Source organism: Anas platyrhynchos, chromosome 15 (genome assembly GCF_047663525.1).
Source record: "Anas platyrhynchos isolate ZD024472 breed Pekin duck chromosome 15, IASCAAS_PekinDuck_T2T, whole genome shotgun sequence".
NCBI classification, from domain to species: Eukaryota; Metazoa; Chordata; class Aves; order Anseriformes; family Anatidae; genus Anas; species Anas platyrhynchos.
Window position 1 is genome coordinate 9,532,825 of NC_092601.1, and position 23,401 is coordinate 9,556,225.

General features: G+C 35.9%; 3 protein-coding genes and 1 long non-coding RNA gene across 4 annotated transcripts in view; 1 reads left to right on the forward strand and 3 right to left on the reverse strand.

Moving 5' to 3' along the window:
* Positions 1-23,401, forward strand: part of LOC113845224 (uncharacterized) — a 107,737-nt gene that overhangs the window by 63,578 nt on the left and 20,758 nt on the right. Inside the window, exons 10-13 of the long non-coding RNA XR_011803645.1 lie at positions 6,396-6,558; positions 9,454-9,510; positions 10,097-10,168; positions 13,227-13,670. This is a non-coding gene — a long non-coding RNA (uncharacterized lncRNA). The remainder of the gene's footprint in view (positions 1-6,395; positions 6,559-9,453; positions 9,511-10,096; positions 10,169-13,226; positions 13,671-23,401) is intronic.
* On the reverse strand, positions 1,922-5,177 carry LOC139998761 (DNA repair endonuclease XPF-like). The gene is given in 4 exon segments (XM_072023993.1): positions 1,922-4,707; positions 4,710-4,993; positions 4,995-5,061; positions 5,159-5,177. Coding segments are annotated over 4 exon segments (543 nt in total). The 3' UTR covers positions 1,922-4,534.
* On the reverse strand, positions 4,855-9,227 carry LOC101797192 (DNA repair endonuclease XPF-like). Its single transcript, XM_038186906.2, has 6 exons — positions 9,193-9,227; positions 8,724-8,852; positions 8,016-8,146; positions 6,351-6,953; positions 5,569-5,661; positions 4,855-5,061 (listed from the first exon to the last, which is right to left on the reverse strand). The coding sequence occupies exons 2-4, from the start codon at positions 8,821-8,823 to the stop codon at positions 6,870-6,872; spliced, it is 315 nt and encodes a 104-aa protein (XP_038042834.2). The 5' UTR covers positions 8,824-8,852; positions 9,193-9,227; the 3' UTR covers positions 4,855-5,061; positions 5,569-5,661; positions 6,351-6,869.
* On the reverse strand, positions 9,506-13,540 carry LOC113845222 (DNA repair endonuclease XPF-like). The gene is given in 4 exon segments (XM_038186905.2): positions 9,506-10,176; positions 12,724-12,904; positions 13,374-13,507; positions 13,510-13,540. Coding segments are annotated over 4 exon segments (360 nt in total). The 3' UTR covers positions 9,506-10,162.

Genomic DNA, 23,401 nt, shown 5'->3' on the forward strand with positions numbered 1-23,401 from the left:
GACTGTAGAGATGATTGGGGGGAGGGAAACTCTATCAAAAGTTCTTAGCTCTGGTGAAAGTGAGTATTAGAAAACTTTCCCATAAAACCCCTTCCTCCCTCCTACTGTTTGCATTCCAAAAGTTTTTTTTTTTTCCTTTAAAAAATGATCTCCTTTTTGATACCTTGTTACTACAGGTGTTGGTCAAAACATGTTTAGTCCACATTTTCTTAGAAAATAAATCATCTTTATTTATTTAGTAAAGAATGAAATTAGTATTCCTTTAATCACAGGTTTTCCTATTCTCTTGCATGGAGGAAAAGCACAATTCATTAACGCATGCATCCAATGTAAATTAGTAAACTTCCTCATCTTTCATGTGTTCTGACATCTTTGAAAACGATTGCTTTGTTTCATCTTAGTGCATCATAAATCTCTTCACTGCAAGAGCACAAGACCCATTTTTCTCTGTGTCCTCACAATGGTTGGCTGTACCCGCCAGGCCCCCAGACTGTGGCAGCCTGGCAGAGCTGCTCACTGTCCTGAAACTCAGTGGGTGCCTCTGGCTGAAATCAGATGCCAAAATCCATCGGTGCTTCTGTTTGTATGAAGAAAAAACAATGCAGCCCACTTCTTCTGATTTATTTCTAGCACAGTTGTAATTTAACATGTTTTTAATTTTGGTATGATCTTTTATTTGACTTGGACTGACAGATGGGCTGCATTGTTTTTTCTTTTTCTTTTCTTTTTTTTTTCCTGTCTTTTTTAGTATTACTGTTCTTCATTTGAGTAACAGCATGAAAGTATTCAGCCTGTTAAAATTTAAGTATTTGCAGCAGGTTGTAGAGGTCTTTGAGATGTCCAACCATAAGGCTATTTGTTAGTTTCCTGTGAAGCAAAGCCACATGTAATATGCACAGTCATAGTCTTAATTTATGAAGGTAGCAATCTGGTGAATGCTCTATAAAGGCATTTCTTTAAAGACAACAACAAAAAAGTTCTTTAATCAAGTTCATCTAAAAGTGTCTGTTTGAGTAAAAAGTTGGATAAAGCATTATTCCTGTTCTATAAACAGGAATTGAAATGAATGAACTAACTTAGCTACCATTATGTGGGTATCTTTGACAGAGTAACTAACTTCAGACTAAGTCCCAGAGAAGCACCTCCTCCACCATAAGATCTTTCTCATCATCTCATTTATTTGAACTTTTTCAGGCATCTTTCCAAGAAATAGGATTGTTTTAGCTCTTTGAATAGAAATAATCAACTTATGTCATTAATTTTGTGGTTTGACGTACATGTGAATGCGTTAGTACTTTGTAACTTTTGAGTGTGCCATAAATTTATGATGGCTGCTTTAATTACAACAAACCCAATCTGCAAAAAAACTATATTCTTTTTTATTTTTTTTCTGCAGTAAAAAGATTGTGGACCATAGATTTTTTAATTTCCTACATTTGATTGTCTATTAGCAGTTACTGCCTTTGATATATGATACTCTGTGAATGAAGTGTCATTTGTGTCTACAGTTATGTGCAATAGTATCACATTTTCTTTAAAAACTCTTACTAAAATTGCAAGTAATTGCATTTTTTGTTCGTGATGCTTTCCTGGTTAATATTTAGTAATTGCTTTTTCTTATTGGTAAATAGTTTACCAACCATAGTGCTGAAAGTTTATAGAAAGGCAATTTGACTGAAGTTTTGCTTATCCTTTGAACTGGAAATATACTCACTGGTTTTCTAAAAGGATTCATATTTATTTTCAAGTATGATTTGGTGAAACTCCTATACCTCTGTTTCCATCCATAGACTGACATATAATAGATACAGTACAGTAGCAGTATTTTTTATTTAGATCTGAAGTGATTTTCCATCATTCATATAAGATTTTAATGATGGGATTCTTAAATTAATAGATAAATAAACTTGGTCCTAAAATATACTGAGCCAAAAATTCAGAGATAAAAATACAAATAATTCTGGTATATCTGCTCCATTTTTTTAGCTTACATATATCACCTCTATTAATAAAACATCACTGCATTTTTTATTTATTTTTAAACTAGCTCAACTGTAAGAAGCTTATTTCAGGAAACTTTTTCTAGTTTACAGAGTTTCATGTCTAAACAGTAGCAAGCTGTTAGAAGAACAATTCATTGGCTTATGAGCAATCCATATCCTCATGGATGATGTCCGCATAGCAAATAGGGAAAAGGCACTTTAGGGTCAACTTTGAGATTTAATTTCCAGCAGCGGTGCAAAGAGTTTGAAGTTTATATTTTATGCAAACATATTCAGCATGATCATTAATCATGCAGGAATTAATTTTATGGTGTTTTGTGAGATCCACCTTTCTGATCACCAGAAAAGGTCTTTTATGAGAATATTACAGATGATTGAGGCTCTTCTTAAGTCTAGTCTTCTTATTGGCTTTATATTTACATAGAAGAGAAACATTTTAAGGATTATTTTGTTGTATCAGTAATAGCTTTACTGACTGGCATACAGAGGGTTTTGTTTGTTAGCTGTTGGAGGTTATTTGGTGATCACTGGAAGGAGGGAAAGTAAGAAGTGAACTCTTCTCAAATATTTCTGAGCTTTAGCACTGGTGTGAAAACTTTCTGACTCAGTGAATTAGCACTGTATGCTAGTCAAGTACATTTGGTTTGTAAAAATGACGTGCTTTTTGTTCTCTGAAGTATGATAGAACAGGCTGCTGTTGACTAATGCAGATATCTCGTCTTTTTTAAGTCACAGGGAGCTCGTATCTTAAAAGTTGCCACAGTCCAAAAAGAATGCTGCTTGCATCTTGTTTACATCATAAACCGACAAGAGAATAGTTTAAAGTATTTTCATATTCGTTTCTTTTTAGTGCATATATTTTCATATTGTTTTATGTAGCATACACAATATATGTCTTTATCCATATGTAGATATATATCAAGATCCATATGTGGCCTGCATGTAGGTTACTAAGAAAATTTCTGTTGAGGCAAAAATGACTAGGAAACACAAGCTAAATCAGATGCATATTAAGGTAAATGTTATCGTTCCATTCAGTCCTTTGTTTCATGTAGACTGAAAACCTGAGTGAGTTTTCTAACATCTGGGGCAGATTGTCAATCAAGTAGAAATCTATAGAAATAGAAATCTAACACAGGAAGTAGTAGAATCAGTTGTTTGGAGCAGTAGAAATTTCCCAAAGTGAAAGATGTAAATCAAAGATGAAAAAAATAAAACTAAAAAATAAAATAGATTTGACTTAAAAGACGTTTAGATGTAGAGCTTAGTGATGTGGTTTAGTGGAGGACTTGTTAGTGTTAGGTCAGAGGTTGGACTCGATGATCTTGAGGTCTCTTCCAACCTAGAAATTCTGTGATTCTGTGACTTGATATACTGAGTGGAGTTCAGGGTTCATGCTGTTTCAGATTCTAATACAGTGCTGACAAGTGAGACTGTTGAGAAGAGTGGAAGAAGTAGAAGTCAGCATTTGCTGGTGTGAACATAAACTATCATTTCTAAGGATTTGTTTGCAAGGTAATTTTACCATTAAAACATATACTACATTTTTGTTTGTTTTTTACTGTTTCATTCTGAAAAAGTGACCAGTATGCCTTGGACAGATTACTTTCTACCACAAGCAGGTTTTATTAGACATACAGGTTTGGGAAGAAATGCGGCATTACTTGGTGTTATCAGAAATGTAAAAATTTCTACTGAGATAGCTAGTGAAAAATATTTAATTACACAAGGCTCTTCAGGAGAAGATTAAAAATAAATTCCACATGGTGTTCATCATGAAATGACCACATAGAAAAATTAGAAACTGAATCAAACTGTTTGGTACCCATGTACAAACCTTCTAAAGAGAAATAATACCAATCACTTACAAAGAGAACTTAAAACTTTTATCAGTTCATAGGCAGCTCCACTGCTGTATTGATTCACACAGACTGATGAAGTTTGTGCTTTTATCTATGCACTATGTGGATGAGTTAACTCATTTACAGAGCAGAGAAGTAGGTGTGAATGAATTTTTAGTCTCTTACTGAGAGAGAGATGCTGTCTACAAAGAGATTCATTAAGTCTTACAGTAACTGTTACAGTACCATGCCTTTCTAGCCCAGCATGTTCTTGTGCTGAAGGTTTATTTTGTTCTTCTTACTGCTGTACCTGCTCTTTGTGTAGATTGGTGATGGCTACTGTAGATGGCAGCAGAAGCTAAATAAAATACAGAAATTTTAATAATTAATAAACCCCCTCTCTGCTGCTGTCTTAAGTATGTTCTTTTCTCTTGGCGTCTGCCAGCTGTTCTTGAGGATTCAAGCAATTCTAGGCAACAGAAGCCAAGTTAAATAAATTATATATGGAATTAAGGTTTTACTTACAGACTGTAAGGTAAGCTAAGTTACCCAAGCCCTGCTTGTCTAGTTAAACTTCTGTATCAGTAAGGGTTTGCTTTTGCAGTCAAGATGTTAGGTTGGTTGGCCTGGCCTTTTGTTTATAACCAGGTTTACCTGACACTGCTAGGGTTACATCATCTTTCTGTGTTGTCATATGCAGACTAATCTGCAAAGAGTTATATGTGTCAGACTCAGAGTTTCAGAATCTGCTGTTATAGCCACTGCTGTTTCTGCCTCAGGTTGTGGATGGTTTTGTTTTAACTCTTCAGACAGTTCAGCAGTAGCGTGGGGAGGACACCACAGGATACGTAACTTTGGGAAACAGCATTAAGAAGAGTTAGTTTAGAAGTAACATCACTACTAGAAATCTCCTGATGTAGAGAACCTTGTGGAATCAAGGAGAAAGGCTTGTTAGGATCAAATTCAATCAGAAGAATTGGTAGCTTATAGTAATGAGACATCAAAATGCATTGTGTGTACAGTCTTCCACTGTTTAATGAACCAATAAGATCACTGATACTCTTCCGCTCTATACAGACATCAGGAGTTAAGATATAATCTCCAACTTCCAAAGTAACAGGCTCAATGTCAATACCATGACGATGATAGAAGCTCACTAAGAAATTCCTGCATGTCCACTATTGTAGTTTGTTGAGTACTCTTCTGTTCCTGTCCACCTGAAGAGCAAAATAGAGAGTTAACCAAATTAACACATGACCTCCAACTCTATCTATCCTGTGTGATGCCAACACTTCCATAATGGATGAACTTCACCTTTCACATTATACCTCATATTTAGCAGTACAATAAATCAAGACTTTATTTAATTTTAAACTTCAAAGACATTATATACACTATAGTTTATGGAGTATGCTCTGCAGTTTAATAGAACTATCATGTTACCTTCTATACGCTGTGTAGTGACAACGAGATATATTAAACTGTAGAGGAAAATTACTTAAACTCATGAAGAAAGTGTCTAAAATGTTTCCTGCAAAGTCAGATAATGAAGCTACTGCTTTTTATTTCCAGCTGTTTCCCACAGAAATACGGCATTTCATTGTAGAAGATATATTTTAACTTCTATAGATCTATCCTTCACACAGTTAAGAACTTCACCATTTGAAATGTGATCACTTAAGGGAATTATGTAAGAAATTAATAACAAAGGTTAATTTTGTTACCGAATGAGTTTTTCAAAGGCTTCCTTCTCTTTTCTCAGAGCTGTCAGGTATTGCTGTTCTTCTGTTGAGATTCCATATATGAGGAAATACACCCTGTAGGTTTAGAAGGAAAAAAAAACATAACACAAAACTATTTAGTAAATTAAAAAAATACCAAAAAACGGTATTTAAGATTAGTAGCAGTAACTGCCTGAAAAGTGATATTTGCCTTAAAAAGGTAAGCTGAAAACATAATCTTTTTTCTGCAAAGATACTCCAGAATCAGCAACAAAAAAAAAAATCTTATATCTTTATATATAGACATAGGATATATATATATATATATATATATATATATATAATGTCAGACACAAAGCAAATATAATGGAGAAGTTACTTTCTTATTATTTTAAAAAAATTCCCAGAAGACTATGTATAACAAACTATATACAATCTGCAATTGTCTTGATTTAGGGAAAAAAAAATACAAAAACATATAAGACTTCAAATCATATATTTGCATGGGGATATCTTATCTTCATGAAACTGCCTTTTATAGAATGGACATTTTATTACATGTGTGTTTCTGTTATTAAGGGACTAAATACCTAGTGGGAAGTAAAAATTATCTTGCAATTACATTCGACATAGTTGTGTTTAAAATTAAAAAGAAGGCTAAACAGGAATTAAAAGGTAGCTTAAGAAAATCACTAGATGTATTTTGTGCCTTGATTGCCAGAAGTGCACAATAGATTTTCTTTTAAGATTAATATTAGACCAAGAACAGTCTTGATTATCATCACCAAGTTCACTTGTCTCAGAGGCTTTCCATGTCTGCTTCCTTGTAGATTTCCAGCTGCTGAACAAAAGATAGCTCTGCATCATACAACACAATGTATCTTGGTTCTACTTCATGCCATACCCTGGTCAGAGCATAGGGATCATTGCAACCCTGCAACAGATGAATAATTGTGAATGAGTTTTTGAAAATATCATAGTAAGAATCTGAAGGTAAGTCCATAGGTGAAATCTTCAGGAATGGTCTCATCAATACTGCCTTCTTGGCTGCTGTTTAACTCTGTTATCTTCCACATCCAACTCCTCTTTGTTTTCCTCCTCAGTTTTCCCTATCATTTAGATTATAGTCCAGTCTTGCTGCTTCTTCTATTTGTTTTGTTTTGAAGAAGTTCCAAGTTTGGCTTTTTTGGCTTGAGGCCCTGTGTCTGGTCTGGCATTTCCTTTGGACTTGACAGTTTTTCTGTCCTTAATCCACACTTCTCCAGCTTTCTCATCCTTTCCAAAAGTTTTATTATATAGTCTCGTTAAAAAGGCTTCTTCTCCATCAGTAAAATACTCCCTGAGCTGTGCACAAGCTCAGTCATCACTGGCACAAGTAAGCACTTCTCCTGCAGTCAAGAAACAATATAATGTTTATAATCTGTTATGATGTACTTCTTTTAATCCAGTTACAAGACATCTTGAGCAAATTGTTTTTAATGATCCTAGAAGTGTGCCTGCCAAATGCCTTTTACACTTGGTGGTCACAGTTGTTCTGGACCTCCAGGGAGTCTAAATTGCATCATATTTTGTATCAAACCAAGATTAGAGAAGGTTAACAAAAGTTCAGCATTCCTTATTCTTATACCATCTAAAACAGTAAGGTTTTTCTTTTGACCATTCAAAATGAATGGTTTGTGGGCCTTGAATAACAGCTCTCTGCAAGCTGATTCAGATAAACTCCTACAACACTAGGTTAGAGAGCCAGTTCTTATCCATAGTCAGAACACTGTGGGTGGGAGAAAAGAGCACTTTTTTACCCTTACTATTTCCTAAAATAAAACTCGGTGAAATTTAAGGGGATGAAAAGTCCTAAAATAGGAGAGGCAGCAACGCAGTTAGTTAGAAACACACTCACCTTCTACTCTCTACCCAAGAAGCTGCACCTCCAGGAAAGGCGATTTTTAGATGCCCAAGAAAATGTATGAGATGGAATGGGCAAAAGATGAAACCTCTGTTTTTTTGAACCTGAACCAAGCAGTACCTTAACTAATATAGTTCTAGCCCCCTGCAGCTCCATGCCCCTCCGCACTCTAAGCAAGAGGACTATGGTTGTCTTAACAGCTCAGGGAAGACTGCATAACAGACCGATACAGCCTGTAAAGCTATGAAGCAGTTCTATTTCTGCATTACTTTAATTGCTGTAGAAGGCTGGAACATGTACAAGTTGCCTCATTATTTAGAACAAAGACCACAGCAGATGAGATCTTTTGATTTACACTGGGATAAACTGAATAGATAATTGTCTTATAACTATCTATCCTACCGGCGAGAACACATGAAACGCTTTGTCTTAAGTCCATAAATTATTGTTTAAAACCAGCTCTTCAGTATAATCACAGTAAAGAATTAGAGCTACTTCTCTCAAAAGTCAAATAGAAGAGAAAATCAGATGTACTGTGAAAACTTACGTTATTTAGTATTTTCTCACCCGGACCACCGAAGTCTTCACTGTTCTTATTCTCGTTTTCAATCTCATTCCATACTTCTATCAAAGCTTCCCATTTTGGGTTACTTTCTAGAACCAATTCCTTTTTCAGTTCTGAAACAAAGTAAGATTAAACATAGCGGCTTTTACAGCCAAAATACCCTTCAGAACTTTAAATTAGTGGTTCAATGTCAATAGTGTGATGGTTGTAGGCAAGTACAATTCAACAGCCTAAATACACAACTTGTTTTGCTGATGGAGTAGGAGAGCACTCTTACAGAATCATTTAAAATGGGGAAAAACACTCTAATGAAGCAAAAAGTATTGACTTGTTCTTCCATTCTGAAACTCTTGAATAAAATACATATATATATTTAAAGTAATGGCAGCTTCTTATCCCTTCATATAAAATGCAAAAGATCAAGCTGAAATCTATGCAATTCAGGAACAATCCATAAAAGTTCTCCTAATGATCAGCTGAGTAAGCTGAGAAGAATGCCTTACTTGTGACTGTTTTATGTTGTTTATTATATGCTTTTTGAACAAAGATTATGTCTCAATATATCCCAGCTACCAGATTGAGGTCTGCAGATGTATAAGATCCTGTAACAAACCACAGCACAAGTAATAACATACAGAATATTTGAAATCACATTACACTCTCAAACTTAAAATTAGGAGAGATCAGTACCATTTTCCTTCTTTACATACATGTTTCCAGAGACTTTGCCTTTCTCATTCAGTTTCTCATCTGCAACGTGATAAACTCTCACAGGAGCATTTACAAACATCAATGTACTGGAGTCAAGAAACAGCCAACCTAAAGAGAAAAAGAAAATGTTAATTGTTCGATATTTGAAGTGTTCAGACTTCAGACATTTCCAATAATAGCCTCAAATCTCTCATCTAGATTACCTGTGCTACCTGCTTACTATGTAATTACTAGCTTAATAAGAGACAAATGTGATGCAAATCTCACACTGTTAAGTAACAGCAGTTAAGTGGGAAGATGAAAGCATTATCTGTCAATAAAAACCTACGTCCGTATGGCTAGTTATATAAAACCTAATTAGATACCTTCATATGTTTAGGAATGTTAATTAAAAATATCATAATTCCTCTGTTTCATGCATTAACTTGTATGGTTATTCAGTGTTTACCTGAATTCTCAGCAAAAGCTTTTTCACTTGCTTTCAGTGACTGCAGAAGATTGAGGAAAGTGACACAATCATACTGACTTAAATACTGTTGTAGTACGCAGCATTTTCAAATCCTGGACCAAAGATTTTGTCTTAGCTCCAAGCTGATGCCAGAGAGGATCTAAGTAGTGATGTATTGTCTAGAAATATAAAGTGGAAAATTCAGGATGTTAGATTTCTACTATATCAATCAAGATATAAATGCCCTTTTTTTACTTACAGGAGATGCCACTTGCCACTTTTTATCCCGATAAAAAATAGCGAAGTGAAGACATGATGGTGAGACATTTATTTTGATGAGTAACCATTTTTTGCAAAGTTACAATATAGATGCCGTTATATAAATTCATAAATTCAATGATTAGCAGCTATATGTAATTTAATGCTTTCAGTACATATTTTCCTTTCTATATTAAGAAAAAAAAAGGTATTATAAATATCAGTTAAAAAATAGGAAAAATCTGATTTTACAGGTACTGGCCTGTGCCTCTAGTGTTTAGCATTCTTTCTTTAGCTAAAGTTGAAAACATTAAAATGTCATTTAATTTTCAAATTAAGATGAGTATGATGCAGATACACAATGTAGAAAGCCAGAGGAATAAAAGCCTAAAATTTTTTTAAAGCACAGAAGGCTTCACATCAACAGTAAATATCAGTTAATAAGTGTTTTGCTATGACGGCTGAAATATGGCGATACTGTAATTATCAAGGAGTTCATATAAACTAAAGTTATAAACGACGATTTAAATGTAAAGTAAGCTAAATGCAAGATGAATCCACTTCTACAGATGCAAAGACTGCAGTCTTATGAATGGTCTCATAAAGCCATCTGATGATTTCATGATTATGACTGTTCTCATTCTAGGCATGTGAGCCTGTAGCTCTGGTGACTGATCCATGGAGAAATACTGCACTGGATTTCACATCAGCATTACAGGTAACAAACTGCAAAGGAAAAACAACAACAAAAATCTCATAAGGAAGAAACTGTAATAGGCTCACAAATCCCTTGAAGTCACGTGGATCTGCTGTCAGATAATTTAACATCTCCAGCTTTCGGTAAGCAGTAGAGTAGGTCATTGTTCCAACACAGCCACAATAAGCTAATCTGACCACATGGTTACAAAGGTGCCAGCTGATTTTACAAACAGAATGAGGCACAGAGAACAGTCTGAAGAACTCTGCAACTCAATGAGCATTTTCCTTACTTTGTGCTGCACCCCAAGTCTTTTCATGGTTCAGAAGGCAAGCAGCAAAATTCAGAGAGCTTTGTGTTGTTCACTTCTACATCTTTGTAATACCAAAAGGTAGAGTTTGTAACGCAGAGTGTTGAGTACACAAGATGTAAATTCTAGACTGGACAGGAAAAAAAAAAAAGGCAGACCTCCTGCCCAAGACAAGAGCACTGAATGGCTTATCTGCTGAATTGCCCACACAGTTAGTACGTTTCCAATATAAATGCGTGTTACCAAAGCTTTAAATGAAGCACCAGGTCTGTAAAAACTGCTGTCACACTGACCTCCAGTGGCATTACAATGAGTATAACAACTGTGTCATTTCAGGTCAGTAATTAAAAATAAATAAATAAATAATATCTTTAGTGCATTTACTCCTTTCACCCACACAAAACCCAAAGATTTGTTTTATTTTGTTTTGCATTTTTCCTCAGGATAGGGGGGAAAGGCAAACAGGAAGGAGACAAAGGGAAGAACAGAAATTAAAAGGAGGTGCCCAGAAACTGTTTACTTATTTTGTTTTTGAAGTTGGAAAAAACAGAATTGACAAGTCTAGTGTCCTTTTGCCTTAGCATGAAGCTGTTCAATATGTTTTACAGATTTGACGTTTTAAAGGTTGACTAAAAGGAAGGAAATACAGCGTATGAAGCAAAAGCATACATTCTTCTACATATTTAGTATTCTGTTGCATTTAAACATTATAAAGATGTTAATATTTATATACCAGTAAAATATTCCTATACTCTCATGCATCTGTTTTACTAGCTCTCCAGGCTGTAAGAGGGTTTCCAGCTTAGACAAGAACATAAAAATAACTGAGGTCAGGAGAAGAGGGGGACCAGAACATTAGAGAACAAGACAGTTGGAACATCTTTCATGTGTAACTTCTATACAACAACAAATGAAGTCACGAGCTATGTCCAAAAATCTTTGCGAAGTTTTAACAACATTATCTCATAATATTGCTATTTAGATAGCATCCGAGATGTTACAAGATGTGAACTGCCATTAAAAAGGGTGAGCAAGGGTGCATCGTCTGACAGGCAGAAGGCGATAGTTCGGGTGCAGGGAGCCTAAGGGGAATGGAGTGTAGAGAGGGGTCAGTTTTGCATGTTTTTGCACAGCATTTCTTTTTGCTATTATTGGAGATAAAGCAACAGTCCATCTAGCCAGTGTTCTGACAGAGCGTGGCATTCCTTACATTCATAATCAATGGGACAGAAATTGTGAAGAAACAAGTCAGTGTTCTCAGGACTTCTACCAGAATATCCCCAAGGTGAGCTTGATGACTTGTCTACTTTATTTTAAACAGTGATGGAAAAATCTACTTTTTTGAAAGATGCTGCCTTGCCAAATTTTATACTTTAATTCCTTGACACTAGATAGGGGATCGTGTCTTAGAATTGAGTTCATAATGCATTCCTGTATTCATGAGTCCATACAACTTGTTAGATCAGGAGTTCAGTTAGCTGCAGTTCAGGCACAGTACATACAAGAATCTCATCAAAGGGTTCTCTGTTATCTTTTTCTCTCTAACTTTATTTTACATCTTCAGAGCTTTCCCCCAAACATTTTCTTCCTCTGAAAGAGTCTTCCTCTATGTACCACATACTATTCTATAAGTTTTTCAGGTCTTTTCCTTTCAGACTCTTTTCAAATTATCAGCCCTTTCAAAAATAGGTTAGGGATATGGTTTAGTGGGGACTGTTAGTGTTAGGTCAGAGGTTGGACTCGATGATCTTGAGGTCTCTTCCAACCTAGAAATTCTGTGATTCTGTGTGATTAATGCAAAAACCAGCAAGTGTGCACGGTTGATAAATACACAATCTAAAATCAGCTTCAATCACAGGCCATTTACCGAGAGTACTCTGAATAGTATTTTCTCAAGAACAATCAGTTATTTTCCTTGGAAAGTAATGCAGCCACTCTGAATTTCCGTGTTTCTTACGTCATGGCATGGTTTAACTGCTGATTGTTTTCCAGTTTATTATTGATATCAGAAAGCCATACAGGAACATTATCCACTACCTAAAAAGAATGTGGATTTTTTCAAATTGTGTGATTAAATAAAGCAAACAAGTTTAGAGCAAAGATGACCATTTAAAAAAAAAAGTTAAGAACTACATATTTGTTCCTTTTACCTCAGTTTTTCTTTTTTTGAATAATTCTTCAACCTTAATATCAGTCATTTGAACTCTTTCAACAGAATTAAGCTTTATGTATTTTCAGTCACAGCTTGACTTCATTAAGGTCTTACCAGTAATGAGGTTCGCAGGAATTGTGTCAGTAAGGAAACCTACCACGAGGATTCGACTTTTTGCAGAGATAACTCCTCCTTGCATGTAAAATTCATAGTGAGTGTTACTTGCAACCTCGTTGGTAACGCGCTGAGGAAGACGAACAACTCCATCTGACCTCAGTTGATCAATAAAATACTCCTAAAAAAAATACAGTAAAAACACAACAGACTTCATTCTAACAACCAATGAAATGTATACAGAAAGAATTGCAATTAGGCCTATTTCATTAGCTTTGCAGAGCTGTCCACAACCACATACAAACATGACAGTGTAAGATACTAGATAAGGAAGTCAGAATCCTTCATTAAATTTCAAACCCTTTCAGGTAACTTAGAAGTATTTTCAATAGCAGTTAGACAATATTTAAGAAAGTACAAGCCACTGCCACTCGATAGATCTTAGCTACGCTGAAAATTTTATCTTGCGTTTTTCACAGTATTTTAACGGCTCTTTTTTTCAGGGAGCAGGCAATACTAACTTACGGCCCGAGAAGTGACAAGGGCCCCTCGCTGCCCGCCAACCGACCCTGGAAGAGCCCCAGCCGCCAAACCCCATCTCGAAGGCGGCAGCAGCCGGCGGGCAGCCGCCTCCTTCCTCCTCCCCTCACGTTCTCGGCGGAGCTCACGTTCAGCACCAAGCTAGCGGGCTCGCTGTAGGGGCGGAGGAAGCGCAGCAGCAGGGGGTCGATGCCGAGTCCCCGGGCGCACACCACCAGCCCGTCCCGGTGGAAGAAGTCCTTCAAACCCGCCTCCTGTGGTCCAGCAGCGCCGCCATCGCCGCCGGCCCCAGCCCGCCACAGCAGCGCCTGCGCCCGGCCTCGCCGCGGCTGAGGGAGCGGCGCCCTCAGGCGGCTGGAGGCGGTGTCTCATCTTCTAGTTGAGGGTCTTCTGAGGGCAGGGGTCAGGTACGGAGGTCATTTTTTTTATTCCAAATGCTTCATTTTTAGTCACTGACTAACGGCATTTCTTAACAAAAGAAGCTGGCTGAACCGAGCTTGCTCTCCGCCATGAGGCAGCAGCACCTCAGCTTGGCAGTGTCCCGCAGAGAGGAGCCCCAGGCCTGCTACCCAAAATGGCTGTCAGGGCATAAATATAAAATAAAGCTATAAATCTGGACGTTTTCTGGGCCGGCCACAGGGCAGATGGGTGCTGCTTTGGTTGGGCCACATGGTAGCAAATTTAGCTGTTGAATGTGGTCATTTAATATATGACGCTTTCAAATTATTTTAGAAGTCATCTGCATTTTAACAGGCAAACATTCAGAAAAAATGTTTAAAAATGGACATAAATTAATAAAATATTGGGACTATTCTTGATTTTTTTTTTTTTTTCCACACACATGTACCATTTCAGGTTTGTTGATACCTGAACAATTTTTTCTTTATAAATTGGGTCGCATTGTGAACTCTTTACCGTAATTTGGTTCACATTTTTATCTGGCTGGTACTCAGCTCTCTGATGTTCACATTTAAACTTATTTTAGACTGTAAAAAAGTTATAAAAATAGTATTTTTACTTGTGCAATATTTCATTTTTGTGGTTTCCATGCCTTCAGTCAGGAGGTCCACTTGGTAATCCTCATGGGCTCCTCATGGGCCCCTTCCACTCAGAATGTTCTATGATTCTACTGACCAAAACATTTACACAAAAACATGATGATTATTATTAAAATTTATTACTATTTTTGGATATTGTATGAAAAGCTGTAGTCCAATAAGGCTGCTACTTCGAAGAATTACAATACTCTGTAGAGATGTCCATAGAATTTAGGAGCCAACCATTTCCTTAACCTAATGTTTCTTATCTGAAATAGAAATAGTGATTTTTAAGCAGTCCAAATAAAATGGAATTATTCAGGCAATTTAGTAGCCCTTTCCCTCCCCCCCCCCCCCACTATGTGTATATATATACATATATATATATATATATATACACACACACACACATATATATATATATACGTATGTATGTATTTACTTTGGCTAAATATAGTACTAATGTAAACTCGTTGTGAAATGTACTTCTGCTTATGTATTCATTAACCAGTAGAGGGCTGTCATTTGTAAGGGTTATATCGAGAGAGCAGAACTTAGACTTAAAAAGTATTGTGGTCCTTCGTCCTTTCCTCTCTTCCTCCCTCCCTTTGTGAAACAGAGTAATATTTAAAAAAGTCTCCATAAAAATACCAGAAATGAGTTGTACAGGATAAATAAAAATTAGGAGTGATGTATAACTTTTAAGTTAGCAATAACAGGATAGGAGAGCATATATATTTCTCTTATATTATAGTGTATTTTTGTCTTCCACAATGATGGCTTAATTTTAATTTTAAACTAAACATATATATGCAGTAAACATTATGAATAACTGTAGGAGGTCCATGACATATAAAATGGTTTGTATTTTGTTTATACAAATAAAAACAAACTATAGGTTACTTTTAAGCTTATAAATGGTTGGTAAAGCCTGTTACCAGCCTCATAAGAATGAAATGTACTTGCACATTTTAACAATGCATCAAATGACCTATTTACTTCATAATATTAATGCTATATGAGAGGCAGATTAATTGTATGGTAGAGCAATAGAACAAATCATTGGACGTAGGCTTATTACTTGTTTCAGTTATTAATATAATCAAAAATATTAATATGAATCTTCTTTGTATGATATGCTTTTGACAACCAATTGTTTTAAAAATTTTAATTTTGACAAGTTATTATTAATCATTGCTAGAGAAGAAAACGATGCAAGAAGCCATGACTAAGCCATTGATCTATTCATCTGTGTAATGGCAACAGCCTTGTCTGAAAACTACTGACAGTTCTTGTGCATTATGTTAACAAACCTTTGTTACTTGTAATGTAAAAAGTTGAGAACTCCCTATGAGAAGAAAACCAGAATTTAGATAACTTCTGCAAAGCTTACTTTATGTTCTTTTTAAAGCATTGACATTTTGTCTTCCATCCTGTTGTCATATTTAAGAAAAGTTCAGTATTTTCAGCCATGAAAACATGGTGAAATTTCCCATTTTGTGGATTTTTCAGTGTATATTTGGCGTGGTCTGTAGTTTAGATTTCAGCCTTATCGACCCCTTTATCTTCTGAGGTATATCTTTAACTGGTTAAGGGGGTGTTTTAAGCCTCAGTTGTGCTATCCAACTAACAGGACTATAGCCGGTTTATTTGAAATGGCCTGAAAATTCTTGCATTTCACAATTTCCCAGAACCAACTTAATCATAAGTAAAATCTACTATATTTATTTATCTAAAATCCTACATACAGTTTGATGCATTATCTCTGCTTAGGTTTATCAACTATCCCCTAAGCTCACTAACTGATGAATTTTAAGAGATTAACAGCCCTAGTCCTGGTGTTTGTTACCTTGCATCATTACCTCATGGAGTATATCTTTGTTCTTCTTCATGTTTTAGTAAAAACAATGATCTGCTGGAGCTTATAATGATAAAGATAAGACTGTGAAGCAAAATTCTCTAAATCAATGCATGGTTTTATTATCCAGGTTACCAAAGAAATATATTTAGTTCTTTAAAAATATGAACAAATTTATTTTCTGAGGAAAAGCATAAAAATAAAGGTACTGATGTTTATCTGTACATATAAAATTACATTCAAAATTGAAAAAAAAAATCAGTATTTTGGAGATTTATTATAAGCCATTTTATAGCCACATCTCTTCATGTTCTTACAACATTTACTTCTAAGGTGGGCACTTTCTATAATTTGTGATGGACTGAAATAGAATTTTCTCCATCAGTCTACATGCAGAACATTCTTTACAGATAAAAAAAAAAAAAAAAAGAACAAAACAAAACAAAAACTTTACCCCATAAAAGAAAAAAAAAAAAAAATATATATATATATATATATATTAAATGAAGCTATTGCAAAAACTAAATGTGACATGCTGCTTTTGCTGGCTTAAAAATGACCAGCAGTTAAAGAATTGATCTGTGTGTGGTCTGATGGTTAGGGAACATTAGTAAGGAAAGTTAGGTTGGTTAGGGAACATTAGTAAGGAAAGTTAGGTTGTAATCCCAGATTGGATTTGCACTGACCAAGACCCTGGAATTACCAACTCCTTTCCCTTAATTCCCCTCTTAAGTATAATTGCCATTATACACAGCAACTGTGTTCACTTTACTGTGTCTTAAGTAAACTCAGAATTAAACTTAAGCAGTTGTTAATGATTTCCAGTGTTTTTTTTTTTTTTTTTAATCCATGATTGCAAAGCTAAATTAAAAGCTTTAAAGATATATGCAGTTTATAATAAGCACTCTGAACTGTCTTAATTTTGATTTTTTTCTCCACATGTGCATCTTAGATAAATAGTGACCATGTAGAATATTCCACTTAAATAGTTTCCGTATATAAAAGTCGTGAAATATGTTGCAGTTTCCTTATTGTAGCAATATATATCAGTGACAGATAGATCTAGTGTATTAATGTGTTATATGCATGTCTGTCATATGTTTCTAAGGGAGGTGATCGTATTCACTTAGAAGTGTTTAGCTGTTCATCTCATAGAAGTACTTTCACTGATTAACTACTTTGGTACTAGCAAAAGAAACAGTTGGTGATTCAATGGGGAGCATTTCATTGTGGCTGGATGTAGATGGTATCACAGGTGCAGAATTGTTTGCACAGCTGTGGCCAGTGTAGATTTGTGGTACAGCAGTGGCAATACGAATCTGTTTTTGCCATTTTAGTTGAAGATTTTATGTTTCCTGAGAAAAAATGTTGGAAAAACATTATGTGAGTGCTACAGGAAGTTGTTATTTGTGAAAAGAAATGATCTTGTAATGTTTTTACTTAAAAAATGTTTGTCTGAATTGCAGTTATGTATCACAAATAGTTGGAACGTGCAGTTCAATGAGTATTCACCCTTCTGATTCCAACGGAATAGCTATAAAATGCAGGGATTAGAACGTAAAAATTGCTCTCACTCACAAACCAAATATTTTATTAGATTGCTATTTTGCTAAAGAGCTGTCAAAATACCTTACAGAGGAACAAAGCTAAGGTCCTGCTGACGTGGAGCCCTGACAGGCATGTGTTTAGGCACCAGGAAGCAGCTCCTGAGCCACACAGTGCCTCAGCCCATCGTACCCCATGGGGAAAGGAGTCGCGTGCGTTCCTTCCTAAGCACAGCCGCTTTGTGGGTAGAGCAGGTTGAGTAACTGCTTTAAAAGCTGCATTCCCCAAACCTTGCTATGTAACTAAAGATACCTTTGCATAGACCAGCACTATTGCTGTGGTAGCATCCTGCAGGCAAAGCACAAGAAAAGACAAAATTATAACTGCACCTAAGTTTTTCTGTTAAAATACCATTACCTTAGAAGTTAATATGAAGTTATCAGTTTTATACAGACCTTTTTCCTGAGGCCTATTATCAGATTTACTGTTTCTCCCATACAGAAGTAGTTGAGCAAGGAAACATACTAACATGGCAATAAGAAACCTTTTCATATTAATTTGAATATTGTAAGTGTGGAAATAATATTGTTTTACATTTCTAATTAGAATGCTTGTATCCTGTTGCTGAAATGGGATATTGCTGCTGATGTAGGATCCCATCTGAAATAATTTCCTTAACCCTTGAGTAGCTGCATACAACTGCAGGCTCTTCCCTGAAGAAACATTATGATTCTCTCCATGGGGCAGATTCACACCTCTGTAACTTCTTGTCTTTTAAAGAGAACCTAAAGTTAACGTGATGAAAACTTTCCTGATATATGGAATTTTCAATTTCTCTGAGCATTTGGTTGTAGAAGACACATGGCAAAGGCAGCAACTGCAGCTTTTATAGTGTTGTACAAACATAGGCAGCTCTAGCCTGAAGCCTTCCCATATGATTTCATTTTGGGGAGATTTGTTAGGGGTTGTTCTAGGACAAAGGGAAAGCATATTTTTTTCCTCTTGGAACTATGAACTAAACTCTGTATTAATTGTATTAAGCCTTTTTAAATTATAGACTGGTCTAAATAGATAACGGAGCATGCTTTTTCACCTCCTTTTTAAAAGCCATATCAAGCACCAAAACTGAGAAGTCAGAATCACCAACAGCCTTTACTGATGTCTCAAAATCAAACAGAGTGAATTTCACCATTGCAGAGAGGGCTTCTTACCATTTCACTGCTGAGCTGCTGCTCATATAGACTTTTTGCAAACATTTCTGTCTGATTTGGGGCCCTTATCGCTGTCAGAGTCTAGCAGAAGATGTGTTTCAATGAGGCAGTGATGGTTGTATTGCGGAGCTGTTTGTGTTCAGAGCGCAGCCAGCTGCAGAGCTCTGGTGGTGAAGCTGTCAGTTCTTTTATGGATCTCTCTTGCCCACGGTGCAAGACATACCAGCATTAGGATTAGAAGATAGGAGTTTGGAGTATGTTGTTGTATAGGTTAAAACTATAGGAGAGGTTTCATTTTAAAACAGATGAACTCTGGTAGTTGTGGCTGTTCTATTGCTATCTGCGAGATAAAAACTGAATTTACTATCCGAGGGTGCATATCTCTTTTCAGGGTTCTTTAGTACAGCAGAAGCACTAAGTCACCTTCATTTGGATTACTGTTTTCTAGGAAGAGAGATTTAGACTTCTGAACAGAGAAAAAGGCTCATCCCTGCATCAACTGTGCCACGTAAAACAGGTCTTGTAAATAAATTGAATGGCCATCTGCCCAGCTGACCTATGCCAGTGAAATAAGGAGGGTGGGTAACAGCTTAAGGAAAGAAAAACTAAACGTCCAATTCAAAACATGGGGTATAGATGCTTAACAGTACAGCATCACTGTTTTCTTAGAATGTTTTTATTTGGGGCAGTTGAAAGTGAGAAACAATGCTACCTCCTGTCAGTGTTATATTGAAAAGGTAGGAGTTCAGGGACTGCATTACTGTCTCTTCCCTTTATTTCAGTGATTGTTGGCTCTTATATCCTAGTCTGGATGAATTGTATTTCCGAGAAACACATCAAGTAAAGGAACCTTCTCATTAGTAAAAAGTACCTGGAACATCTCCTGAGCATTTATGAGCTTGAATGAATTTCCTGGGATTCATCATGCAGTACAAAAGTCAAAACTGGGAGCTACATCTTTACTTGCATTTCAGATCAATAAGTCTTTTTCACTCTTTGCTTTCAGTTACTCTATGCAAAAAGTTAGGTATGTACCAAATTATTATACCTCTCAGAATTCTTAGTAAGATCGTATTATGAATGTGTGATCTGTTCTATTTTTAATGACAGTTTGAATTCAATTTTGAATTCAAGTAGAGAGGAAACTGTTGGCTTACGTTCTTGGGAGCCTGTAGGAAACCTTTAATTATGAAGCAGCAGTAATCAGTTCATAGTTAAGACTGAAGCTGGGTGCTTCGTTTAGACCTGAATAGGCAATTGTCTCTCCTGAGCTCCAAGAGTTCTCTGAATCACTTTTAAACTTCATGTTAGTCAGATAAAATATTTTACAAATACAATGCTCAAAATCTCATCTGACTTTTGAACATTTTGCAACTTCTTTGAAAGTGTAGGACCTGCCCCCATCATTTCATTCTTTTGCTAAGAAAACAAGTACATTGCTTTAGAGCTACAATCTTTGTATGCTAATGAGGAATTATGCAATAACAAACTTTGTGGTATGTGAGATTCAAACCATGCTTCAGGAAAGTGAACAGATTTCTAAATACTTAAGTCCACGTAAGTAAAGATACTGTTAAAGAGGTATGGATTAATTGATTCTTGATAAAACTGCAGTTTAAACCAGCAACATAAACATAACATAAAAGACAGAACTAGAGTTACACAGGGCTTTGTTAAAGAAGTCTGCAGAGATCTCAGAGATCTGAGGCAGCCTCCTGAGAAAGAAAAAAAAAAAAACGAAAATTTTCAGATCCAGACAAAATAGCAGATAAAGTAGGAAGCTACCCCTAATACTGGTACAAGATCAGCCTAACAACTGCATTTTTTTTCTTTGATGTATTTGATGGAGGTACACACGCATTTCTTGCTTTTTTCTTTCTTTTTTTTTTCTTCCCCTCCCCCCCCCCCAAAAAAAAAAAAAAAAGGCTTCAGTGTAGAAAGCAGTAGAAAGAGTTCTTGAATCCTGGGTTTGAACAGAAAGATATGTGCTTCTAGAAATCTCATGATATTTTGATTCATTCTTTCAGATTTTCCATGTCTGCCTTTCACTTTCCAACTTTCAGGCTTTTTGGGGGTGCCAGGGGTATTCCCCTCTGGCATCCCACAACTGCATGCTGTAATCCCAGTCTGTCTTTCCTATGCATTTCCTATGATTGCTTTGCTCTTACCTTTTTATTTTTTCTTCTTCTTTTACTTTTCCATTTTGTAGGAGCCTTGCTTAAATGTATTTATTTGTTTGGACAGTAAAGGTATATTTATTAATCTAATTGGCTCTGTGGTAGACCCAAAAGTTTACTTTTCTTTTTTATTCTATTATTCTATCAAGAATAAACACTACATGTTTCTTTTCTTTTGGACATTTTGAGCAATACTGATATTTGTTCAGATTAGTCAACAAAATTTGATGATGATATCCCAGGGAAGGGTTTTAGAAAAGCAAAATCAATATCCTTGCTATACTGGTGTTACAATTTTTGTACTTTAGAAACAAATACATTTTTTTTCCAAAGTAATTTTAAGAAGCAACCATTATTTTGGTTTATACAGAAGTGTGATTAATTGTAACTTGCTTTATGTTTTGGTCAGTTTTTATTCTGAAAGCCCAGGATGTGGTTTGACAGTATGAGAAATCTGGCTTTACGTTGGACAATCGCTATCCAAAATGCTGTGATGATGTGACACGATCATCTGTAATGTTCTGCCACTTCACATTCATGAAAAAAATTGGTGGATTAATACTAAACCAAGTGACATTATGTGAGAATAATTATTGTTTGTCTTCTGATTACCAGAATAACACTAGCATCAAATTTGCATTGTGCTTTGCTTGACAAACTGTGCTTGTTTGCTCACCTCTTGCTGGATGTGTGACTGACAGCGGTGTGGAAATCAGGCATTTCCTAGGTGTTCTTTGGTTGCTAGCACTTAGAACACTCCAACTAAATAAAGGTAGGAAAGGCAAAACTAAAGTGTGCTGAAAAAGTGAATGTGACATGGCATCAGATACAAGTTAACTGAAGATGTAACTTTGTTCCTCCTGGAGTGACCTTCTATCCCAACCTGAAAAAACATCTGGTAGGCAAATTAATTTATACTGCCATGGATCTAAACTAGAGCTGTGGGCCTTAAATAAGTAAGGATGTACGTCATTAAAAAAATCATAATTGCACAAATATGGGTGTGCAGAATTTACTACTAAAGTCCCTTCTTTAAAAGCATAAGTTTGTGCATCAACAAGAATGCGAACAGCATATTACTGTAAACCTTCAATAAATCCCACTGTTTGTGGGATTGTTCAGCTTTATAAGACTGTAATAAGACACACCTTAATAAAGAAAAGTGAGTAGTTAGTGTTTGAAATGCAGCAGACTTCTGCAATAACACTTGGGAAGATATTCTTTCTTTACATAAATTTTAGGTACATAATTTCTCTACCTAAAAAGAATAAATGCTAGTTCATCAGAAATAACATCTTTTCACCATTGTTCAGAGTAATATTTATATGCATATTGCATTTGCTAGTTTTATTCAATGAATCAATATCAAAAGAGTTGCAGTGACGCTCAGAAATAGGGGCTGAGGCAGACCGTAACTGTTGTGGGATCACCTCCAGTTTGTCAGCAGGCAGGATACTGCAAGAAAGCAAGACGAAATGATCAAAACATTGTGGGCTACTCATTAATACCTTCATGTGGTACAAATACAGTAGAATAAGCTGAGAAATTTCGTATAAAATAAATGAAATCAAGGCCATCACTGATGATCTCTGACACCTTGTCCTTGCTACCTAACCCTGTTATCAGCCTGCTGGAAGCTTGAACATGAACAGCAGGGCTTGAATAGAGTTACACCAGGTTTTTCAGTTCTACTGGGAAAGGTGGGTTACAATTATGATTTGACTAAGGAAGAAGAAGCATCCTTTTTGGCAGTACTGGTAGGGGCAGTTTGGCGAGCCCAGGCAGAAAGGGATACTGCATGGCTCACCCACCTTAACATCCACCCTAAAAAGCTGGGAAGATGGGAGAAGGCGAAGGCTTTTCCTACACGGTGCTTTGATTTTCTCTTACATTTTGAACTTTGAAGTCTTAGGCAGTATTATATTTTCTTTTCCTGTCATTGTATCATGATGTGCCTCTGATACTTAAAGGTTGAATTCCTGGAGATGGTTTCCATAGCAATTACAACTTTGAATATTCATGGCACTGCTTGCTCATTGTCTCAGTTTTTCCAAGGACTGTTGTTTACCAGATAGATGGTGGATGTTAAAACTTTATTAAGGAGCTCCAAGGGGAATTTGCTGGGATTATTATTTTTTTTTAAACAAGAGTGGCTGTTTTAATCATGGCTTTGCTATGTTTGCCCAAAACATAGTGAATAATTTGGCAATTTTAAAAACACTATTGTTGCCTCCCCCACCTGTGTACCCCAGTGCAGCATGTAGGTGTGCTGCAGCCATTTCAGTTCAAAAGGTGTTGTCTGCATGCAAA

Bases quoted from the DNA above. Each gene is read 5' to 3' on its own strand.
- LOC101797192 (XM_038186906.2), bottom strand. From the start codon at position 8,823: ATGTTTGTAAATGCTCCTGTGAGAGTTTATCACGTTGCAGATGAGAAA. The intron at 8,147-8,723 runs GTACTGATCTCT...ACTTTGTTTCAG, and splicing joins GTATGTAAAGAAGGAAAATG to AACTGAAAAAGGAATTGGTT. The intron at 6,954-8,015 runs GTAAGTTTTCAC...TCTTGACTGCAG, and splicing joins GTGAGAAAATACTAAATAAC to GAGAAGTGCTTACTTGTGCC.